The 20,365-nt window shown below is 49.6% G+C and overlaps 1 protein-coding gene across 1 annotated transcript in view; it reads right to left on the bottom strand.

The window, feature by feature from the left end:
- LOC149867832 (unconventional myosin-X-like) overlaps window positions 1–20,365 on the bottom strand; it is a 172,366-nt gene that overhangs the window by 57,390 nt on the left and 94,611 nt on the right. Inside the window, exons 23-26 of the mRNA XM_090046250.1 lie at window positions 14,215–14,520; window positions 8,248–8,287; window positions 4,827–5,621; window positions 1,464–1,587 (exon numbers count right to left, since the gene is read on the bottom strand). Of these exons, the coding sequence (XP_089902376.1) occupies window positions 1,464–1,587; window positions 4,827–5,621; window positions 8,248–8,287; window positions 14,215–14,520 (1,265 nt within the window). The remainder of the gene's footprint in view (window positions 1–1,463; window positions 1,588–4,826; window positions 5,622–8,247; window positions 8,288–14,214; window positions 14,521–20,365) is intronic.

Here is a 20,365-nt window from a genome sequence, read left to right as displayed (position 1 = left end):
ATGACAACAACTATGAGCATGCCTAGGATTTTGAGAAGTGGGGTGCAGATGGGTAGGGGTGCCTTGTCACATATAACACAACACATATTTTTCTCCAGGTACAAAGAAACTAGAAGCTTTACTAATATGCTAGGGCTATATTATTCAGTTCAAGACTGAAGCAAAAACAAATATCACATACTTGGAATTGTATAAAAATACAGCAAACTCGGAAAAAAGTAAAGCAAAAGATGCTGTTTCCTTTGGTCCTATTGTCATTCAAATTACATGTACATCTCTTTCAGATTCCTAAAAGAAATTCTAGCCTTCCTGAGCATCTTAACATGCTTCACTGGAAGTTATTTCCAGATGTGAGCTGATATTCACCTGAGCAAATGTTTCCACTCCTGAGTTCCTGTTTTTAGCTAGAGTTAAAAACAGTATGCGGGGCTCTGAAGTAGGGGCTACATTACCAGAAGCAGCCAATAGACAGCTAAACTGCAGAATGAAGCCTTGACTGATTAGTGGAAAAACAAAAAAAAAGAGAGGGTTGTTAGCACCTGTGGAATAAAGAGTATAAAAGGAATCAGGTAGATTATGAGCCACAAAGTCAAGTGACTCCCTCACTGCTGCCTGAACAGAAATGCTGCTGCCACTGCCAGGCAGTTAGCTTTAAACTTTACGTGGAGCAACAGTCAAAGAGGGATGAGAATGCACTGCTGCAACCTGGATCTGCCCCTGACAACAACCTCCAATGATGCAGAATAAAAGATTCAAAACCAAAACAAGCCCTTCTGCTTCAATGCATCTCTCTCTCTCTCTCTCTCACACACACACACACACACACACACACACACACACACACAGACTACAGGGATAAGAAATACAATTCCCTGCTGGGCAGGTTATTATTCTACAGTCTCCCGCCAAGGGGCTTCCTGTTCCTTCCTCCATGGCAGCTGGTAACTGGGTAAACTGGACCCATGACTTACAAGGTCTTCTGCTATGGGAAGTCTCACCTCCTGCAGGAGAAAGCAACATGGATGTCACCTTGCCTTTCCCAATATGTCCTTAGTCTGGGCTTTTGTCCCCAGCACTAGGAAACCCTCTTTTCTCCCCAGCTGCATCTCCTGTGAGGCCACCCAGGAATCCTAGAGCTTCTCCAGCCCTCTCACAATCCATCCAACTATTTCTGCATTTTCTCCTTTCCCCAAAATACTGCTGTAGCTCAGCACTGCTCCTACAGGAGGTGAAAACTTCCCCATGATGAGGTGGCTTAAAAGGTGGTTTAAAAGGGTTTCCCAGCCTGAGGCATCCATGCTAGCCCTCTCCACATCTCTCTTCTACATAAGATTTTTTTTTCTTTGCTGGTTTGGGGAGAGCGAACAGAGAGAAAGCAAGTAAACATGAGAGACAGGAAAGGGGCAGAAGGAGACGGCAGATGGTACAGAGAAAGACACTCCCATGCTTTTATGGCTTCTTACCCTTCATGTAGAGATAGCTGTGGAAGTAGGGTGGTCCTGAGCCATTGAAGATGGTGACTCGGCCATTGCAAAATTCTTCATCTGTGTCTATGTAAACATCCACTTCTTCCTCACTGTCCAGAAACTAAATGGAAAGGACAAGAAAGATACCAGCTGCTTGAGTTCTTGTGGGGGGGATGACAGCACAACTAAGATGCACAAATCACAGAACCAGGACATGTTTAACTCAAGCTACCAGACCCAACATGTCCCTTTCACAGAAGGCAAACAACATTCAAATAGGGCTTGACAGCTCACTAAACCCAGCAGTTCCAAAAGCCAATTACATCAGATGGCAACGAGTTCTCATATGGGAAGGGAGGGAGACATTCTGTGGTAAATATGCCTGAAAAACTCATCACAGTGATGACTCCTGCTCCGTGGCACAAACCAATATCCAACCATGAGGGCTGGAAAGGAACGCTCCTTTGGCCAGTCCAGCCCAGAGCTCCCTAAAACAGAGCTCCTCACAACCCTCTCCCGAGTCTGGATGCTCTCAGGCAAGGTGCTTCGTAATAGGGTGATAATATTGGCTACTGTCCACAGCATGACACTGGATTGGAAGGAGCACCAGTCTGATCCAGTAGCGAGATCCCTACAGCTCTTAAATGTTTGGTGTTCATTTAGGCTACCTTTATTCTAAGGCCAAAGCAGACAAGGATGTTAAAAACTGGACAGGATTCAGGTAAGAGCCACTGACGTGTTTTTTAGCCTCCTACCCAGAGCCCTGAATGGCTGCTACAAGTCTTGCTCTTCCCTTGCTTTGAACTACCCTCAATCCGAGGTGGCTGCTTAAACTGCTAACTCCCACCCATCCCCTCCACCACCCTGAGGCCTGCATGCAGCATTAGCAGAAGCAGTCATATTTCCCCCGAGTCTGTGCGCAGACAGGCAGGTGCCCACAGGGTCTGTGCTGACTGGACCATACCAAGGATCAGCCACGCAGCATTGCTGCAACGTTCTGTGCTCAACGCCCTGAGCTGAAACACCCTCATAGTTTCATAGTTTCTAGGGTCGGAAGGGACCTGAGCAGATCATCTAGTCCGACCCCCCGCCATGGCAGGAAAGAGTACCGGGGTCAAATGACCCCAGCAAGATGTTCATCTAACCTCCTCTTAAAAACCCTCAGGGCAGGAGCCTGCACCACTTCTCTTGGAAGCTGGTTCCAGACCCTAGCCGCCCTGACTGAAGTAGCGCTTCCTGATATCTAGCCTAAACCTGCCCTCTGCCAGCTTGTGACCGTTATTCCTGGTCACTCCTGGCGGTGCTTGGGGAAACAGGGACTCCCCCAATGCCTGCTGATCCCCCTGACTAGTTTATAACAGGCCACAAGATCCCCCCTCAGCCTTCTCTTGTGGAGGCTGAACAGGTTCAGGTCCCGTAGCCTCTCCTCGTAGGGCCTGCCCTGCTGCCCCCTGATCATACGAGTGGCCCTCCTCTGGACCCTCTCCATGCTGTCCACATCCCTCTTGAAGTGTGGCGGACGCAATACTCCAGCTGCGGCCTGACCAGTGCTGCATAGAGGGGGAGGATCACCTCCCTGGACCTGCTCGAGATGCATCTGTGAATGCATGCCAAGGTGCAGTTGGCCTTCCTGACCACATCCTCACACTGCCGGCCCATGTTCATCTTGGAGTCAATGATGACCCCCAGATCCCTTTCCGCCTCCATGCTGACAAGAGGGGAGTTCCCCAACCTGTAGTGGTAATGCGGGCCATAAAATTACCACAGATTACCTCATGCCCACTCCCCAACTCCCGATCCTCTTTGTGCCCTCTGGCTTGACAGGTCTTCCCTTCAGCTGACCAAAAGCGTGATACCCTGCGGTCCGCATCCCCACACTGCTTGCTCTCCCTCAGACTTTCTCCTCATCTCTTTCCTATCTCATTCACACCTTCTCTCTTGGCCCCCTCCCCCCAAGTCAGGTATTGTTGCCTCTCCATCTCTGCTGCTGCTATTCTGATCCTGCTGTTTGAGCCTGGGGAGGTTAGTTATCAGATCAGTCGTTCCAGTCCCCTTTCCTCCTACTAGCTGGGGACTGGAACGACTGGAATCCTCATGCCCGGGGACTGCTGGACTTGTGTCCAGGTCTCTCGTTGGTGTCTTAAAAGGGATGTTAAAAATTGGTCAGGACTGAGTAAGACGCGTGGGAACAATCCAAGGGATAGAATAATTTGTCTGACATGGAAAGGCCTCACCAAGGAGAGAGGCAACTTGACCATGTAAGTAGCTGCATGAAGAGAAGATCCACATGCAACCTCCAATGACTGGAGGCTGACATTGAAGAAATTCAAACTGAAAACCCAGGGAACTTTTCAACAGCGATCACAATTAGTCACTAGAACTGAACAGTGAAGGGCTAGTAAGTTAATCCTCTAGCAAACACTGGATATCTTTCTAACAGATACACTGTAGTTCATTCAACCCCAAGTCACTGGTCTCAGCAGCTGCTGATCTGTGGTAATTTTATGGCCTGCATTACCACAGCAACTGAACAACTCATGCTCTAGGATTTATCCCCACAACGTATCTGGGAGGGAGGGAAGTTATTGCCCTATCACTCATGGACATGCCCAAGGGCGTGTAGACATCCATGGCCCAGCTGAGAACTGCACCAGGGTTCTGACAGGTCCCAGAGTTGTGTTTACTCCCTGCAGGTCCCCTGCTGAAAACCACAGGCATTCTTGGGCCTGTGCTGGGCAGGTCAGCCCAGTCTCTTCTGGTCACAGCCACTGTTTATCTGTCCACATTGGGTGACTGGAGAAGTCATGAAGCAGGATTTTCTCATCAGATTTCTACTCTGAGCCCAATGGCTCAAGCAGAGACAAGTGGATTCTTCAGCCCCTTGTCTCCCTCTGACTCACTGCAACTCCTCTGGAGAGACCTGGACTGCTCCTGTGGTCTCTCTCCACAATGGGACCACTGGCACTACATGGATGCTAGTCACGCTGCTTCCAGCACTACTGGAAGGCACTCTGATACTATGGGGGTGGAGAAGTGTATAATCACTGCAGAGAAATCCACTTTCCGGTGTGCACCTGCAATACATGACAGCCTCATCATCTCTGGGTTTCTGTTAATTCCCTGTTGCCCATCCCTCATCTTCTCTCCCCTAATGCCTATCATCAATGTCCCAGCTCTAGAACTGGAAAAGAGAGTAACACTAAGAGTAACATATAGTTTCTATGAAACTATATGCAGGTAATGGCACTCTAACCCAGAAAGCCAGAGAACTAGTGCATCAGGCTGATATTACTGTAGGCACAGAGGTGACAAATGCCAGCAAAGCAATACTGACTCTTAGTGAAATACAAAGACTCTCACCGAGTCCAGGCTGCCACGGTTTGAGCCCATGCTGGTCCCATGGGAAGCCCTCAAGGCATCTTCACCATTCAGGGGCTCAGCAGAAGTGCTGCCTGCATCTCCAAAGCCATCAAACTCCTCGTGGTCATAGTCAGACTCCACGTCTGGGGGCAAGCTGTACACAGGCTCTCCCACCTCCCCACTGTTGCTCCTCAGTGTTTCTGAGATGGTGTTATAAACACTTTCGGCAGTGTCTGATAGAGCACTGTGCTCCTCAGGGCTTCCTGACCTCTCCAGAGGCAGACCCAGAGCATTTCTCATCTCCACCTCCTTTTGTAGCAGAAATGTCTGACTCATAACTCTGTCTTCCTCAGAACATGTCTCATTGGTTCTGGAGCTGTGCTCATCCTGTCCAACCAGGCCAGGGACAGGTGGCCCCTCATCATCAGCATGAAAGCCTTCATCAACCTCCTCCTCAGCCAGGGGCGCCACAAGGCTGCAGTCCATGCTGAGGGTTCCTTCGTTGGAGAGTGTGCGCTCCAGGCCCTGCACACTTTCATCCAGGTTTCCAAAGTCCAGCAGCTCCAAGAATTCTTGAGCGACCCTGGATGCCTCCTTTTCCAGCCGCTGGATCTCCTCCTCTCGCTGCCGGCTGATCTCGTTCCTGGTGTTTTCACAGATGATGGACATGTGATCTGCCTTCTGCTGCTGGTGCAGCTTCTCAATCTCCTTCTCCAGCCTCAGGATTTCCTCCATCTGACGTCTCTCCTCCTCCTCCAGTGGGGTCTCCTCCTCCTGGGCTCTTTCTACCTCCACCTGAAAGAAATGGTGTCAATACCCAATCTAAGAGCAGGTCTACAAGGGGCTGCAGGCCTGAGTCCTCCAATTTTCCCTCCCCACAGGTCAGGTCTCTTCCCTTCCCACTCTGCAAAAAGCCACTGCATGCATCCTCTCTCTCCCTTCCCTACCTTGGGCATCAGCACATGGAAAACTATCAAATCTGTATCCATCTCCTTTTTTTCAGCCATCTGCTTCCTTTCTGCATCTGTATGTTCACTTGAGAATTTGTCTTGCAGCTATTTATATTCCAGCATGAACAGAGATAGCCAAAGTTTGGACAGAAACACTCTGATTCCTCCTTCCCTTTTCAGACTCTGGGACTCACCTAATTGCCTTTCCCCGCAATGTGTGTGGCAGGCAGAGCCCCAAACTTCCTATCCCACCATCTGTGTGTTGAGAATCGAGGATTTCCAAAGGCAACTCAGGAGAGATTTGAGGATTTACCTCTTCCAGGACTGAAGATGTTGTTACAAGTGTCAGGTCTCTGGGAGGATATTTGTGTGCAATCACAGCCCCACTACACAACCCTAGCGCCTCTGGTTGAGGCAAGTAGCTCCAAACTTCTCAGATGCCCTTCAGTGGCCCTGGAAACCAAGTGGCTTAGGACAAAATCTATCTACATTTTCTCTACACACAAGTAAAGATGTACTCTGGTGTAGTTCCCGAAGACTGGAAGAAGGCCAATGTGGTGCCTATCTTCAGGAAAGGGTGGAAAGTGGATCCTGCTAACTATAGGCCCATCAGCCTGACTTCTATCCTGGGGAAGATCTTTGAAAAGTTTATTAAAGAAGTCATCCTTAATGAACTGGCCTATGCCAACATCCTAAGGGATAGCCAGCACGGGGTTGTTGTGGGTAGGTCTTACTTGACCAATCTCATTTCCTTCTACAACCAGGTGACCTATCACCTGGACAAGGGAGAAGAGATTGATGTCATATCTTGACTTCAAAAAAGCCTTCGATCTGGTATCCCATGATCACCTCTTGGCAAAACTGGCCAATTGCGGCCTTGGGTCCACCACGATCTGCTGGCTGGGAAATTGGCTCTGTGGTTGGACCCAGAGGGTAGTAATTGATGGAAGTCACTCCTCATGGTGTCCTGTGACCAGTGGGGTCCCCCAAGGCTCTGACCTTGGACCTTCATTGTTCAGCATCTTCATTAATGATGTGGACACTGGAGTCAGGAGTGGACTGGCCAAGTTGCCGATGACACCAAACTTTGGGGCAAAGCATCCACGCCAGAAGACAGGTGGGTGATCCAGGCCTACCTGGACAGGCTCAGCAAATGGGCGGACGAGAATCTGATGGTGTTTAACACCAAAAAATGCAAGGTTCTCCACCTTGGGAAGAAAAACCTGCAGCATCCTTACAGGCTTGGCAGTACTATGCTGGCTAGCACTACGGAAGAAAGAGACTTGGGGGTCATCATTGACCACAAGATGAACATGAGCCTGCAATGTGATGCTGCAGCTAGTAAATGCTGGCTTGCATCCATAGATGCTTCTTAAGCAAATCTCACAACATCATTCTCCCCTTGTACTCGGCCTTGGTGAGGCCGCAGCTGGAGTACTGCATCCAGTTTTGGGCTCCACAATTCAAGAAGGATGTGGAGAAGCTTGAAAGAGTGCATAGAAGAGCCATGCGCGTGATCAGAGGTCAGGAAAACAGACCTTACAACGACAGGCTGAGAGCCATAGGGCTCTTTAGCCTTGAAAAGTGCATGCTCAGGGGTAATCTGATGGCCACCTATAACTTTATCAAGGGTGACCACCAGGATCTGGGGAAACATTTATTCACCAGAGCACCCCAAGGGATGATGAGGTCAAACGGGTATAAACTACTACAAGACCACTTCAGGCTGGACATAAGGAAGAACTTCTTTACTGTCCAAGCCCCCAAGGTCCGGAACAGCCTGCCATCGGAGGTGGTTCAAGCACCTACATTGAACCCTTTCAAGAGCAAATTGGATGTTTATCTTGCTGGGATCCTATGACCCCAGCTGACTTCCTGCCCTTTGGGCAGGGGGCTGGACTCAATGATCTTCCAAGGTCCCTTCCAGCTCTAATGTCTATGAAATCCCTCTCACATTCAGCTGAGCCACAACTGAATAGAAATGGACAGAGGGAGATGAGAAGGTCCTGAGCTTTTACAGTCAGATGGTTTGATCCACTTAGTTCTTTTGCTGCCTCACGTAGATATGAGTAGTTAGATCAGTGGCACTGAGTGAGGGTGCTAGCCATTCTCACACCTTTCCATTTTTCTTTTGTTTTGATTGTTGTAGGCTACAACCTACCAGAGAGGGATCTGTGCCACAAAGTACAGCATGGAGGGTTACCCACTATAGGAAGCAGAGGTAAAACACAGTGTGGCCTGCCTAACCATGAAGTGTGCAGAAAGGACCTGTGCAAGTTGGCATTTGAGTCATGTTAGCAAGACACTCCTTCTGCCCAGGTCGTAGCACTTTTACCAAGAGCATACAGTTACTACTTAAAATAGCTGCAAACTTCAGGGGTAAGGAGAGGCAGTGAAGGAGACCAGAGGACCCCAAGTTTCTGCAGACTTCTACAGGAGAGGCACAGAAGGAATAAAACAGTTCAACTTACCTGAGCTACCTGGAGGACAGCATTCAGTTGCTCCTTTTCTCTGTTCAGAAGAAGACAGGACAGTCAGACAGCTCCAACCCTCTTGGGTGATGCCCCAGAAATTATGCAGATACCTCATCTTTCCATGGGTAAGGTGGAAGCAAGGGTACCATTACATGGATGGCCAAAGACGTTTTCTAGTTTAGCTAAGGCACCAAACTCCTCTAAGGTTGGTACGATCTTTCCTGCCACAATGTAAACTTCCCCTCCACCATTATTGTGGAGTAAATCAGGAAACTGGAGTGGTGGAGAAAGGACAACAGTAACAGTGGCAGGATCACTTGTGTTTACTATGGAGTTAGGCCAAAGCCCCAAGACCAATCAATGGGGAAACTGCCCATCCATCTCAAGGGTCATTGGCTCGGAACCCACATGCACAACTGACAGGTTTGAGGAAAACTTAAAAAAGAATCAGCAGAACAACTGCAATGCTGCATCTGCACTTCCTCTGTGCTCTGCGTTTAACATACCCATGCTGTGTCACACACAGAACCTGTGTCATGTCTGCTTACTACATGCCTGAGCCTTAGACCTTCCCACCAGAGATCTAAATGCATCTTATACCTTCCGTAACCTCTCAGCAGCATCTGAAACCTTGCTCAATAATAGAAGGGTAGCAAAGGGCACAGCACTATTCATGCCAATGGACAGAAAATTCAAGATACCCCAGGTTCCCACCCCAGTGCATCTTCACTCAAGCCAAGAGGCACTTTACAAAGAACGAACAGTCACCACGACCAGTTTGTACCTGTGGCATGCTGAATACGATGATAGGGCACAGCACACACTAGGCTGATGAAATATGGAGGGGTTTTAGCAGTCTGCCCACAGCAAGCTCTACTGAGCTTAACACAAGCAGGCAATGGAGACATTCAACAGCTTATAATTTCATGCAAGCCAAGCAGGCTTACAGGAAGGCAGCGAAACACTCCTTGATCTCATGGCTTTTTCTTCATCCCAGATTCTTAGTTCCAGCCACAAACCATGCAGATGTTAAAGTTCTTAAAATAAGGAAGTCATGCAACATTTAGCATGGAAGGTGTTAGGTAGCTGACCTACAAGGCCCAAGCCATCTGGACCTCACCAAGGATAGGCTGGGCAGGGGCAGAGAGTCAAAAATTGTCCATGGGCCTCTCAGTGCGAGGAGCAGCAGCATTTGACAATAGCTCTGAAAATCCCCACAAGAGCCCCCTGGCCCATCAGTGACCCTGCAGCCCCAGTGAACTAAGTCCAGAATCATCAGCATGTCTCCCCTTCCCGCACTGGGAGAAGTCTGTCATAAACTGTCTCTCCTCTTAGGCCAGAGATGAGCAGGTATGATCAAAGAAATGAGAAGTATCCAGCCACTGCGGGAGAAAGCATGCCATGGCCTTATGCCCCTGAGAAGGATTCAAGTGAGAGAGGCCTTTTTAGGGCAACCACTAAAAGACTAGACAGCTCTTCCTATGCAGGCCGGGTGGGGATGCTGTGCTTAGCTGGAAGGGTCCTTATCTGAGATCACACTACCAGCATTTGACAGAAAAGCAACTGCCTCAAACCATATATTGGCCAGACCTGGTCAAACTTGGCCCTGGTGACCGGGCTATTGAGGAACAGTGGTGCTCAATGAAATAGGCCCAATGCTTGCTGAAGTGGACAAGTTTCATATCTGGGTTGCTGTCTTGCTGGCCTCAGGAGACTCATTCCTAGTCCCAGGAGCTACCTGCTTCCTGTGTCCAGTAAGAAGGCAGACAACAAGTTTCCCTGTTCCAAGTATTTCATCTGACCCCTTGCCATGCTGCAACTGCCAAGGTACAACTGCAAATCGCAATGCATCCTGCATACCTCCCCCAAAGGTAAGAGTTTGTTTTCTTACAGGCTAGTTGACCTCCTCCGGTGGGCTTTAAACTAAGTTCATCGGGGGTTGGGGATCCACAGGAGCAAGAGACAACTCAACAAGGTGTAGGACCTGCCCAGGTAAGAGCTTAGGTATGTATCAAGGGACCAGTTGTCTCTCAGGAAAGGGGGGGTGCCCAGGGCTCCCACAGGGGGATTAAGGTATCTCTTCACTAATGCAAGAAGCATGGGGAACAAGCAGGAGGAGCTTGCTCTCCTGCTTGCAAGTAGTAAAAATCGACCTGGTTGGCCTAGTGAAGACATGGTAGGATGAAACTTTTGACTGGGCAGTAGACATAGAGGGCTATAGGTCGTTTAGAAGAGATAGGAAGGGGAAAATAGGTGGGGGGGGGGTTGCACTCTATGTTAGGGAACAGTATACCAGTTCTACCTTCCAAATGGGACCAGAGGAAGGCTTAACTGAGACCCTATGGGTCAAACTTCAAGTGGGGGGGGGAGTGGGATCTGGTGGAAGGGTTTTTCTACAGGGCACCACATCAGGAGGAAGAGCTGGATCTGGAGTTCTCCAGGCAGCTGGGGGAAGCCGTGCGTGCAAAGGATGTTGCGGTCATGGGGGATATGAATTACCCTGACATCAACTGGGAGGAGCAGTCGGCCAGGTCTAGCCACTCACGAAGGTTCCTGACATGCACATCCAGGACCTACAACTCATGCAGGAGGTACTTGTCCCCATGAGGGGAAACGCCATACTGGATCTGGTGTTAGCCTCTGGGGATGACCTGGTGGGGGAGGTGCTAGTACAAGGGAGGCTAGGGGACAGTGATCATGAAATGATCCAGTTTGCTATTCAGAGAAAGGTGGAGAGGGTAACTAGCAGAGTGCAAATGCTTGACTTTAGGAAAGCCAACTTCAATGTGCTCAGGGCAGTAGTCAGGGAGGCACTCGGAGCCCAGGGGGTAGCTAGTATGGGGGTCCAGGAAAGTTCCTCAAGGAGGCTATCCTTGGGGCGCAGCAGGACGCAATTTGTCTGCGCAGGAAGGTGGGAAAAGGGTCCAAGAAACCTTCACGGCTGAGCGCAGATATCCAGGCTGGCCTGAGGGCAAAGAAAAAAGCGTACTGGTGGTGGAAGCAGGGGGCAGGGACAAAGGAGGAGTATACCTCCATAACCCGAGCTTGTAGGGATTTGGTGAAGAAGGCTAAAGCAGCACTGGAGCTTAGATGAGCTTCTGGGATTAAGGATAACAAAAAGTCCTTCTTCAAGTATATAGGTAGCAAGAAGTCTCGGGGTAACACTGGACCCCTGTGAGGCAGGGCAGGGCAGTTGGTGATGGAGGCATGAGAGAAGGCAGCACTCTTCAACAAGTTCTTTGCCTCTGTGTTCCTGTCTGCTGATCATAGGGTGCTCTCGGGTGACAGCGTAGAGAGGCCCAGGAAGGATGAGAGTCCCCCGACTGTTAGTTCAGATCTAGTTAAGGACTACCTGGAGGGCTTAGATGTGTCCAAGTCAGCGGGCCTGGATGACCTTCATCCGTGGGTGCTGAGGGAATTGGTTGGTGTCATTGTGGAGCCATTGGCATGGCTGTTCAAGGACTCCTGGTGCTTGGGCCAAGTCCCTGAGGACTGGAAAAGGGCCAATGTGGTCCTTATTTTCAAGAAGGGGAGGAAGGAAGAGCCTGGCAACTACAGGCTAGTCAGCCTCACTTCTATCCTGGGGAAGGTCTTTGAAAAAATTATCAAGGGCCACATTTGTGAGAGCCCTGCAGGGGAAGTGATGTTGAGGGATAACCAACACGGGTTCGTGCAAGGCCAATCCTGCCCGACTAACCTGGTCTCTTTCTATGACCAGGTAACAAAGAGCTTAGATGGGAAGGAGAAAGTCGATGTCGTCTTCTTGGACTTCCCGGAGGCCTTCGACACTGTTCCCCCGCAATTCTGGTGGGCAAGCTGAGGGGCTGCGGCACTGACGAATGCACGGTCACATGGGTGGCAAACTGGCTCCAGGTGCACACGCAGAGGGTGGTGGTGGATGGGGCGATGTCGACCTGGGGGGGTGTAGGCAGTGGAGCCCCCAGGGCTCCGTTCTGGGGCCGGTGTTATTCAACATCTTCATTAGTGACCTGGACGAGGGTGTGGAGAGCACCCTGTTCAAGTTTGCTGATGATACCAAGCTGTGCGGTAAAGTGAATACACCAGCAGGCAGGGACTGCATCCAGGCAGACCTGGATAGGTTGGAGAAGTGGGCGGACCTGAACAGGATGTGGTTCAACAAGGACAAGTGCAGGGTGCTGCACCTGGGGAGAGGGAACCAGCATTATGGTTATAGGTTAGGGGCTGCTCCTCTCGGCAGCACAGAGGCAGAGAGGGATCTTGGAGTCAGGATTGACTCCAGGATGAATACGAGTTGCCAATGCGGCGAAGCAATAGGCAGAGCCAACCGCACCCTGTCCTGCATCAACAGGGGCATCACTAACAGGTCCAGAGAGGTCTTGCTCCCCCTCTATGCAGCGCTGGTCAGGCCGCAGCTGGAGTCCTGTGTTCAGTTCTGGGTGCTGCACTTCAAGAGGGACGTGGGGAACCTGGAGAGGGTCCAGACGAGGGCCACTCATATGGTTGAGGTCCTCCGTGGCCAGCCCTATGAGGAGAGGCTGAGGGACCTGAATCTCTTCAGTCTCCGCAAGAGGAGACTGAGGGGGGATATTGTGGCTGCCTACAACCTTATCAGGGGCCAGCAGCAGGGACTTGGGAACAGTCTGTTCACCAGGGCCCCCCTTGGGGTCACCAGGAACAATGGCCACAAGCTGAGGGAGGAGAGGTTCAGGTTAGATACTAGGAAGAACTGCTTCACTGTAAGAGTGGCCAGAGCCTGGAATAGGCTTCCCAGAGAGGTGGTGCTCTCACCTTCCCTGAAGATCTTCAAGAGGAGACTGAATAGGCACCTGGCTGGGGTCTTATGACCCCTGCCACCCCCAGTGCTCCTTCCTGCCCATGGCAGGGGGGTCAAACTAGATGATCTGTCCAGGTCCCTTCCCACTCATTGATTCTATGATTCAATGATTGTGTGACAAGGACCTTTACAGAACAAGGAGCAATGGTCTCAAGTTGCAGCATGGGAAGTTTAGGTTGGATATTAGGAAGAACTTAACCACTAAGAGGGTGGTGAAGCACTGGAACAGGCTACCCAGAGAGGTGGTGGAGTCTCCATCCTTGGAGGTTTTTAAGACTCAACTAGACAAAGCCTTGGGTGGGATGATGTAGTTGAGGCTGGTCTTGCTTTGAGCAGGGGGTTGGACTAAATGACCTTCTGAGATCCCTTCCAATCTTCAGTTTTCTATAATTCTATGACCTGGAATGAGGGCCACAAAATAATTTTTCATGCAGGAAATTTCAAATGTGGTGTGATTCAGTCTTGTAGTGTCAATATCTGTTCCTAAACCTTCAGGGATCTTTTTTTTTTTTTTTTTAATTACCAATGTAAATAGTTTTCAATAATAAACATGAGGGGCATCCAAGCTCTGTAAAATATAGATAAGTCAAGTACTAAAACTGAGCAGTGCTCCTTGATGTGGCGATGCCAAGGGGCCAGGTGTCTTGCTACTTAAACGTTGCTCCATACCTGTCCATTTTCTATCGAGTCCTGGCACTCCCCAGAACCCAAAGAACACATGAATCATAGTAGCTACACCAGTAAGCTGCCTGTCTCATTCAAAAACCTGCTGTACTGGGCAAATCAATGTTTCATGTGTCTGCTACCCTGTATCAGTCAACATCAGCTCCTGGTGCTAGAGATCATGAACAAGGACTCACCGCATCCCCAGGACAACAAGAGGAACATGAACTTCCTCCCTTCCATAAATATATTTCAAAGAGGAAAAACAGCAGGAGACCTAACTCTCCCAAGGGAAGACGAATGTTCCATTTCCACCCAGCTTCTCCACACCTGCACCCAATTCCAACCCTGCCCTATGCAGACCTGCACATGCAGTTACCAGAATGAGACTCATGCAATTGTTTCGCCACAGCCTGAGAGCAATACTGTCATGCCAAGCCCCACCCATGTGCCTCAATAGAGTCATGCAGGAGACCATCGTGTACCTTTCTTTTTCCTCTTCCTCCTCCTGTTTCCTTTTAAGCTCCTCCTCTTCTTGCCATTGTCTTTCCTCTTCCTCCCTTCTGATCCGTTCTTCCTCTTCTTGCCGTCTTCTCTCCTCCACCTCCTGTTTTCGTCTCTGTTCCTGCTGCAGCAGGTGCCGATGGAGGCTGCGAGCTAGTTGGCCACGCCAGTGCTTCTGCAGAACAATAGCAGAGGCCTTCAGTCGCTGGAGGGCCTTCTTCCAGAAATGAGCGCGGTAGTTCTTCTGGATGATCACGACACTGGCTAGCACCTTTCGATACTTCTTCCTAAGAGCAAAACCAAGCAGTTTCTGTGATATAAGTTGCAGCCACAGAAACAACTTTCTAGGGCAGTGAGGGATTCTCCATTGCTGGAGATTTTTTTTTTTTTTTTTAATCAACACAAGGTGTTTTCTTCTAAACACGATACTTTGGTTCAAAAATAAATCAATGCAAGCAAATCCTACAGCTCATATTATACAGGAGACTGCAAGGGAAGACCACAATGATTCTTTCCAGATTCGTAGTCCAAGAAAGGCTAAGGTGGCAGCAGCCTAGCAGACCTGCTTGCCCTTCCCCATGTGCTCCTGGAACCTCTACGGGAAAAATACCCCTTGCATCCACTGCACTGGGCTTTGGACCACCTTCAAACTGCACACAGCCTTGAGACAGATCATGTGGCATTAGCATGAACCTCTGTGCCTGCACTGTGCTGGCCACAATGAGGCCAGGTGTCCACAAGTAGCAGCTGGGACTGGGATACTTTAGACATCATTGCTTTTCCATCAATATCAGGCCAAGAGGAGGAAACAGGGTGGAGAGGAAGAGTGTGACAGAGTAGGAGGTTCAAAGGAGTAGTACCTGGGCTGTCCCATCTCCCCCACCCCCAGTGGGGTGCAAACAGCCTCTGCTAGAACATGAGAACTGGGTCAGACCAAAGGCCTATCCATCCCAGCAGCCTGTCACCAACAGTGGCAGGTAGCAGATGCTTTAGAACAGGGTCAATAACCTTTTGCCACCACAGGTCAGAGCTTGTGACTTGGCACCTGCCAAACTGCTCGTGTTCACCTTCCTCATCAATCCTGGCCCCTCTGCAGGGAGGGTAAGCACAGGCATGAGAGAGCAGCAGAGGGGGCTTTGGAGGGGCACTGCCAGGGGCACAGGAAGCCTCAGAGCAGGTGTGAGCCAACCAATCCGACATGCTGGCCCGGGCCAGGTTGGACCTTCACAGATTTGGCCCATGGCCCATAGGTTGCCAACACCTACTTTAGAGGAACAGTATAAGAAACATGGTAGAGAGATCCAGCCCCTGTCCTACCCTCCCAGACACCAGCAGCAGGTTACAGCTGGCCTGTTGTGGTTAATACTCCCCAATGAACCTGTCCATTAAAACTGCGTCTACTACCCTTTTGAGTCCAGTTATGGTACTGGCCTCCACAATATCCTGTCGCAGTGAGTCCCACAAGTAAATTAAGCGCTGCATAACAATGTACTTCCTTTTGTTTGTTGTAAACCTGCCTAACAATAACTTTATGGGGTGTCCCCTAGTTCATGTATGAGCCATAAATAACAGTGCCTATTCACATTTGCTACACTGTTTGTGATGCTACAGACAGAATTTTTCCAAGGTAAGGAGATGCAGCCATTTTAGTTTCTCTCTGAGTACAAACCTACTTCATACCCCAGAGCGTCCTGGCTCACCTCTGCTGTGTCTGTTCTAGTATGCCCTTTCTGAGATGGGGTGACCAAACCAGTAGACAGGACAAGACGCGAGTGCACCATTGAACATGCACGGCTGTGCCCTGCCGCCTGTGACCTCCACAGCATGCCCTTCCACTGGGGAGCCTGCTGCTCCACTGCATTGGCACTTACTTTGCTGCAGCAGAGTTGGGGATCAGCACTGGGGGAAAATGCAGGCAGCTGGCTGCTCCACAGATGGAGACTTGCAGCCAGCAGGATACAGACTAGACTGCAAAGTGAGGCCTGCACTGGCAAAAGGTTTCTGGCCTCTTTTACAGTATTCTCCACAATGACTTCAAAAGCTCTTTCCTGAGCAGTAAGTGCTAAGTCAGAGCCCACCAATGTGTGTGCATCATTAGGGAACGACAACAGGAGCCAAATCTCCATTCTATGAAATCTTTCTGCAACTCTTCCCAGTTCAGATCTGGATTTGACTGCCCACAATAATTCTGTAGCATCAGCAGACTTTGCTGCCTCACTCTTCACTCACTTTCCTGAATCACTTATGAACATGTTGAATAGCACAGGTCCCTGCACAGACCTCTGAAGGACCCCACTGTTTACCCTCCTCCATTGTCAAAAATGATCATTTGGTCTGACCCCTACAGGACAAACTAGGGCAATTAATGACAGATAGGGAGGACATGGCTGAACTCTCAGTGAGCTTTGTGTTTCTGTATTCCTGAACATAGATCAAGACAAATCTCCCAATTGGATCCTAGAGAGGCACAAAAGAGACACTAGCTCACAGACTGTTAGCGACGACTTGGTGAAGAGGCACTTGGAAGGGCTGGATGTGTTTAAGTCAGCAGGCCAGGATGATCTTCATCCAAGGGTGCTGAAGGAACTGGCTGGTGTCATAGCAGAGCCACTGGCACAGCTGTTTGAGCACTCAGGGTGCTCAGGTCAGGTCCCAGAGGACTGGAAAAGGGCCAACGTGGTTCCTATTTTCAAGGAGAGGAAGGAGGATCTGGGTAACTTTAGACTGGTTAGTCTCACCTCTATCCTTGGGAAAATCTTTGAAAAAAATTTTAAGGATCACATTTGTGGGAGTCCAGCAAAAAAAATAATGCTGAAGGGCAACCAGCATGGATTCATAGCAGGTAGATCCTGTCTGACTAACCTTGTTTCTTTTTATGACTGGGTTACAAAATGCTTAGACATAGGAGTTGAGGTAGATGTCATTTACTTGGATTTTAAGAAGGCCTTCAATACAGTATCTCATCATATTTTCATAAATAAACTGAGCAGCTGTGACATAGATAATTACACGGTCAAGTGGGTGGCAAATTAGCTTAGGGGCCACACCCAGAGAGTAGTGGCGGATGGGTCAGTATCAACCTGAAAAGATGTGGGCAGTGGAGTCCCACAAGGCTCAGTCCTTGGATCTGTGCTGTTCAATGTCTTCATCAGTGACTTGGATGAGGGCATGGAGAGCACTCTGTCCAAATTCGCAGATGATACCAAATTATGGGGTAAAGTTAACGCACTAAAGGGTAGGGAATGAATCCAGGTGGATCTGGACAAGTTGGAAAAGTAGGCAGAATACAACAGTTCAACAAAGACAAGTGCAACGTGTTGCACCTAGGGAAAAGGAATCACCAACACACTTATAGGCTGGGGGATGACCTTCTCAGCATCACAGCAGTGGAAAGGGTCATTGTTGACACCAAGATGAACAAAAGATGCCAATGTGACAAAGTGATCAGTAAAGCTAACCACACTTTATCATGCATTAGCAGGTGCATAACAAACAGGTCCAGGGAGGTGATACTTCCCCTCTAAGCAGCACTGGTCAGGCCACAGTTGGAGTACTGCATCCAGTTTTGTGTACCACACTTAAAGAGGGATGTGGACAACCTCAAGAGGGTCCAGAGGAGGGCCCCTCATATGGTTAGGGGCCTGCAGGAAAAGCCTATGAGGAGAGATTGAAGGTCCTGGAGCTCTTCAGCCTCCACAAGAGAAGGCTGAGGGGTAATTTTGTGGCCGCCTAGAAATTCTTTCGGGGGTGGGGCAGCGAGGAATAGGAGATGCTCTCTTTACCAGGGCACCCTCTGGAGTATCTAGGAACAACGGCCACAAACTGACAGAGAGCAGATTTAGATTGGACATCAAAAAGAACTTTGTTATGGCAATGGTTACCAAAATCTGGAATGGGCTTCCAATGAAGGTGGTGCTCTCCCCTACCTTAGGGATCTTTAAGAGGAGGCTAGACATGCACCTGGCTGGGGTCATCTAACCCCAGCACTCTGACCCCCTGCCATGGGCAGGAAAGACTCGATGGTCTACTGAGGTCCCTTCTGACACAAACATCTGTGAATCCGTGCATCTTTTTTCCTATTTTTTAACTAGTTTTCATTCCATGCAAGAACATTTTCCCTGATCCTGGGACAGTTTTGTTTCTTTAAGAGCTTCTTGTGAGGGACCTTGTCACTTGCACACCAAAGGCAGTGATTCTTCTGCTTTATTCAGCACTGGTGAGGTCTCACCTAGAGTCCTGTGTCCAGTTTTGGGCCCTGCACTTCAAGAAGGATGTGGATAGTTTAAAACCTGGAGAAGAGAAGACTGAGGTGGGAATTGGTAAGTCTTCAAATTCCTGAAGAGCAATGAAAGAGCATGGAGATAGGCTTTTCCCTGTGGCCAAAGGGGATGGGACTAGGAGTATGGCTGCAAGCTTTATCAGAAGAAAATTTAGATAAAAAATGAGGAGGAATTTTATGACTATGAGAATGGTTAAATTTTAGAACAGGCAACTAGAGAAACTGTGGAATCCCTGCAAGTTTTCAAAAGCAGGTTGGACAGACACTTGGTTGAGATGGTTTATTCAGAGATGCTTGTGCCTTGAGCAGGGGCTGAACTATACGACCTCATGAGGTCCTTTCCAGCCCTGCTTCGCTATAATCCTAAAGCTTTTTGCAGACTCAGGTATGTAACCCTGACTAGGTTCTCTCTATTCACACACTTGCTGACACCCATGAAACACTCCAGCAGGCAGGCAGGTGAGCGAACATGCTGACTCCAGCAGTCTGACTCTTACCAAGCACCCCTACCATGAGCCTCACTGAGCGTGATGTGTACGAGAGGCTTGTGCACCCCCCCAGAGCTCTCCCCAGTAACCACTAGCAGCAGCAGAGCTCACAGGTGAACACCAGAAGGGCCCTTGTGAGGCTGCAACCTGGTCTGTGGTGCACATGTCTTGAATTCCACTCCTCACCAGCAGCCTTCTGCTCACCTTCCTCTCCCCTTGGGCAGCCACCAACCTTCACTCAGGGCAGGAGGATCACAAAATACAGTGGGCCTGTACTTCACCTTCACTCAGGTACAAATCACATTGGCCCAGAGCCCTGACATCCAGGGCTAGAGGCCATAGGGATTAGCAGGGGGTCCTGATTCTCTGCTGAAGCTGCCCATGTCCAGCTACACAGTGGCTGCACCTCCAAGAAGCACAGAGCTCACCTGGGACAGAGCATCTCACTGCCCCAGAACCACAGAGCTCTGCAGGACACTGCCCAGCTGACAGCCCTGGTGCCAGCTCCAGATACGTTAGTGACAAAGTGGAAGGTGCGACCTGGTGCCACATCGGGAGCAGCTCTGCAAACAAATGGGGCCATTTGCACAGGGTTGATTTCTGGATGCAGACATGACACATATGCTTGGCTCAGGAGAGAGCGGAGCAAAAGCAGAGCCAGCACTGGTTCCTCCCACCCCTCCAGACCTCTCCACCAGAACCTGAGAACAAGCCCCTGGAGGCAGTATAGGCAGAGGCTAGTAAAATCCTGTCTATTGGGCACAACCTCCTTCACAGCCACCTTACTACATGGCGTCCTGATTACTTCATGCACCTGTGAAGCCCTAACAGGAACAGCTAGTGCTTGAGGCAGCACATGGCAGCGCAGGACAGTTACAGCCCATGCTGAACTCCCTCTATCAAAGCCTCCAGTGCAGACAGCACAACAGGGAAATCCTCTCTGAAAACCCTCCCAGCTTCACACACTTCCTGCTTGCTCCCTCCCCACCCCCCCCACGATGCCCATTTGCTACCAGCTGCTCTAGGAAGATTTTCCTTCTGGCTCATGAAACACGACTTGATCTAAAGACTAACCTGGCAGGGAACACGTGGGAAGAGGTATCCAGTTATACGGGGATGGGAGCGATACTGGACTTACTGCTCACAACAACATTACTGCAGTATGGTCTTGTCTTCCTCTCCCAGGAAGTCACAGGAAGGATATTCCAGCTCGCTGTTGATACTGCTGCTTACAACCTGGTTTTACTTTATGTGATAACTCCCTTCTGTTCAAACTACCTGGCAGCCTCTGATTATTACTATGGATGCAATGCCTGTGGCATTCCTTGCCCACTAACAACATAAAAGCAAAGCAAGACAAGGTTC

The sequence above is a fragment of the Crocodylus siamensis genome, chromosome 4 (assembly GCF_052110815.1).
Source record: "Crocodylus siamensis isolate JL-2025a chromosome 4, ASM5211081v1, whole genome shotgun sequence".
NCBI classification, from domain to species: Eukaryota; Metazoa; Chordata; order Crocodylia; family Crocodylidae; genus Crocodylus; species Crocodylus siamensis.
This window is presented reverse-complemented; position numbering and strand designations above follow the sequence as displayed.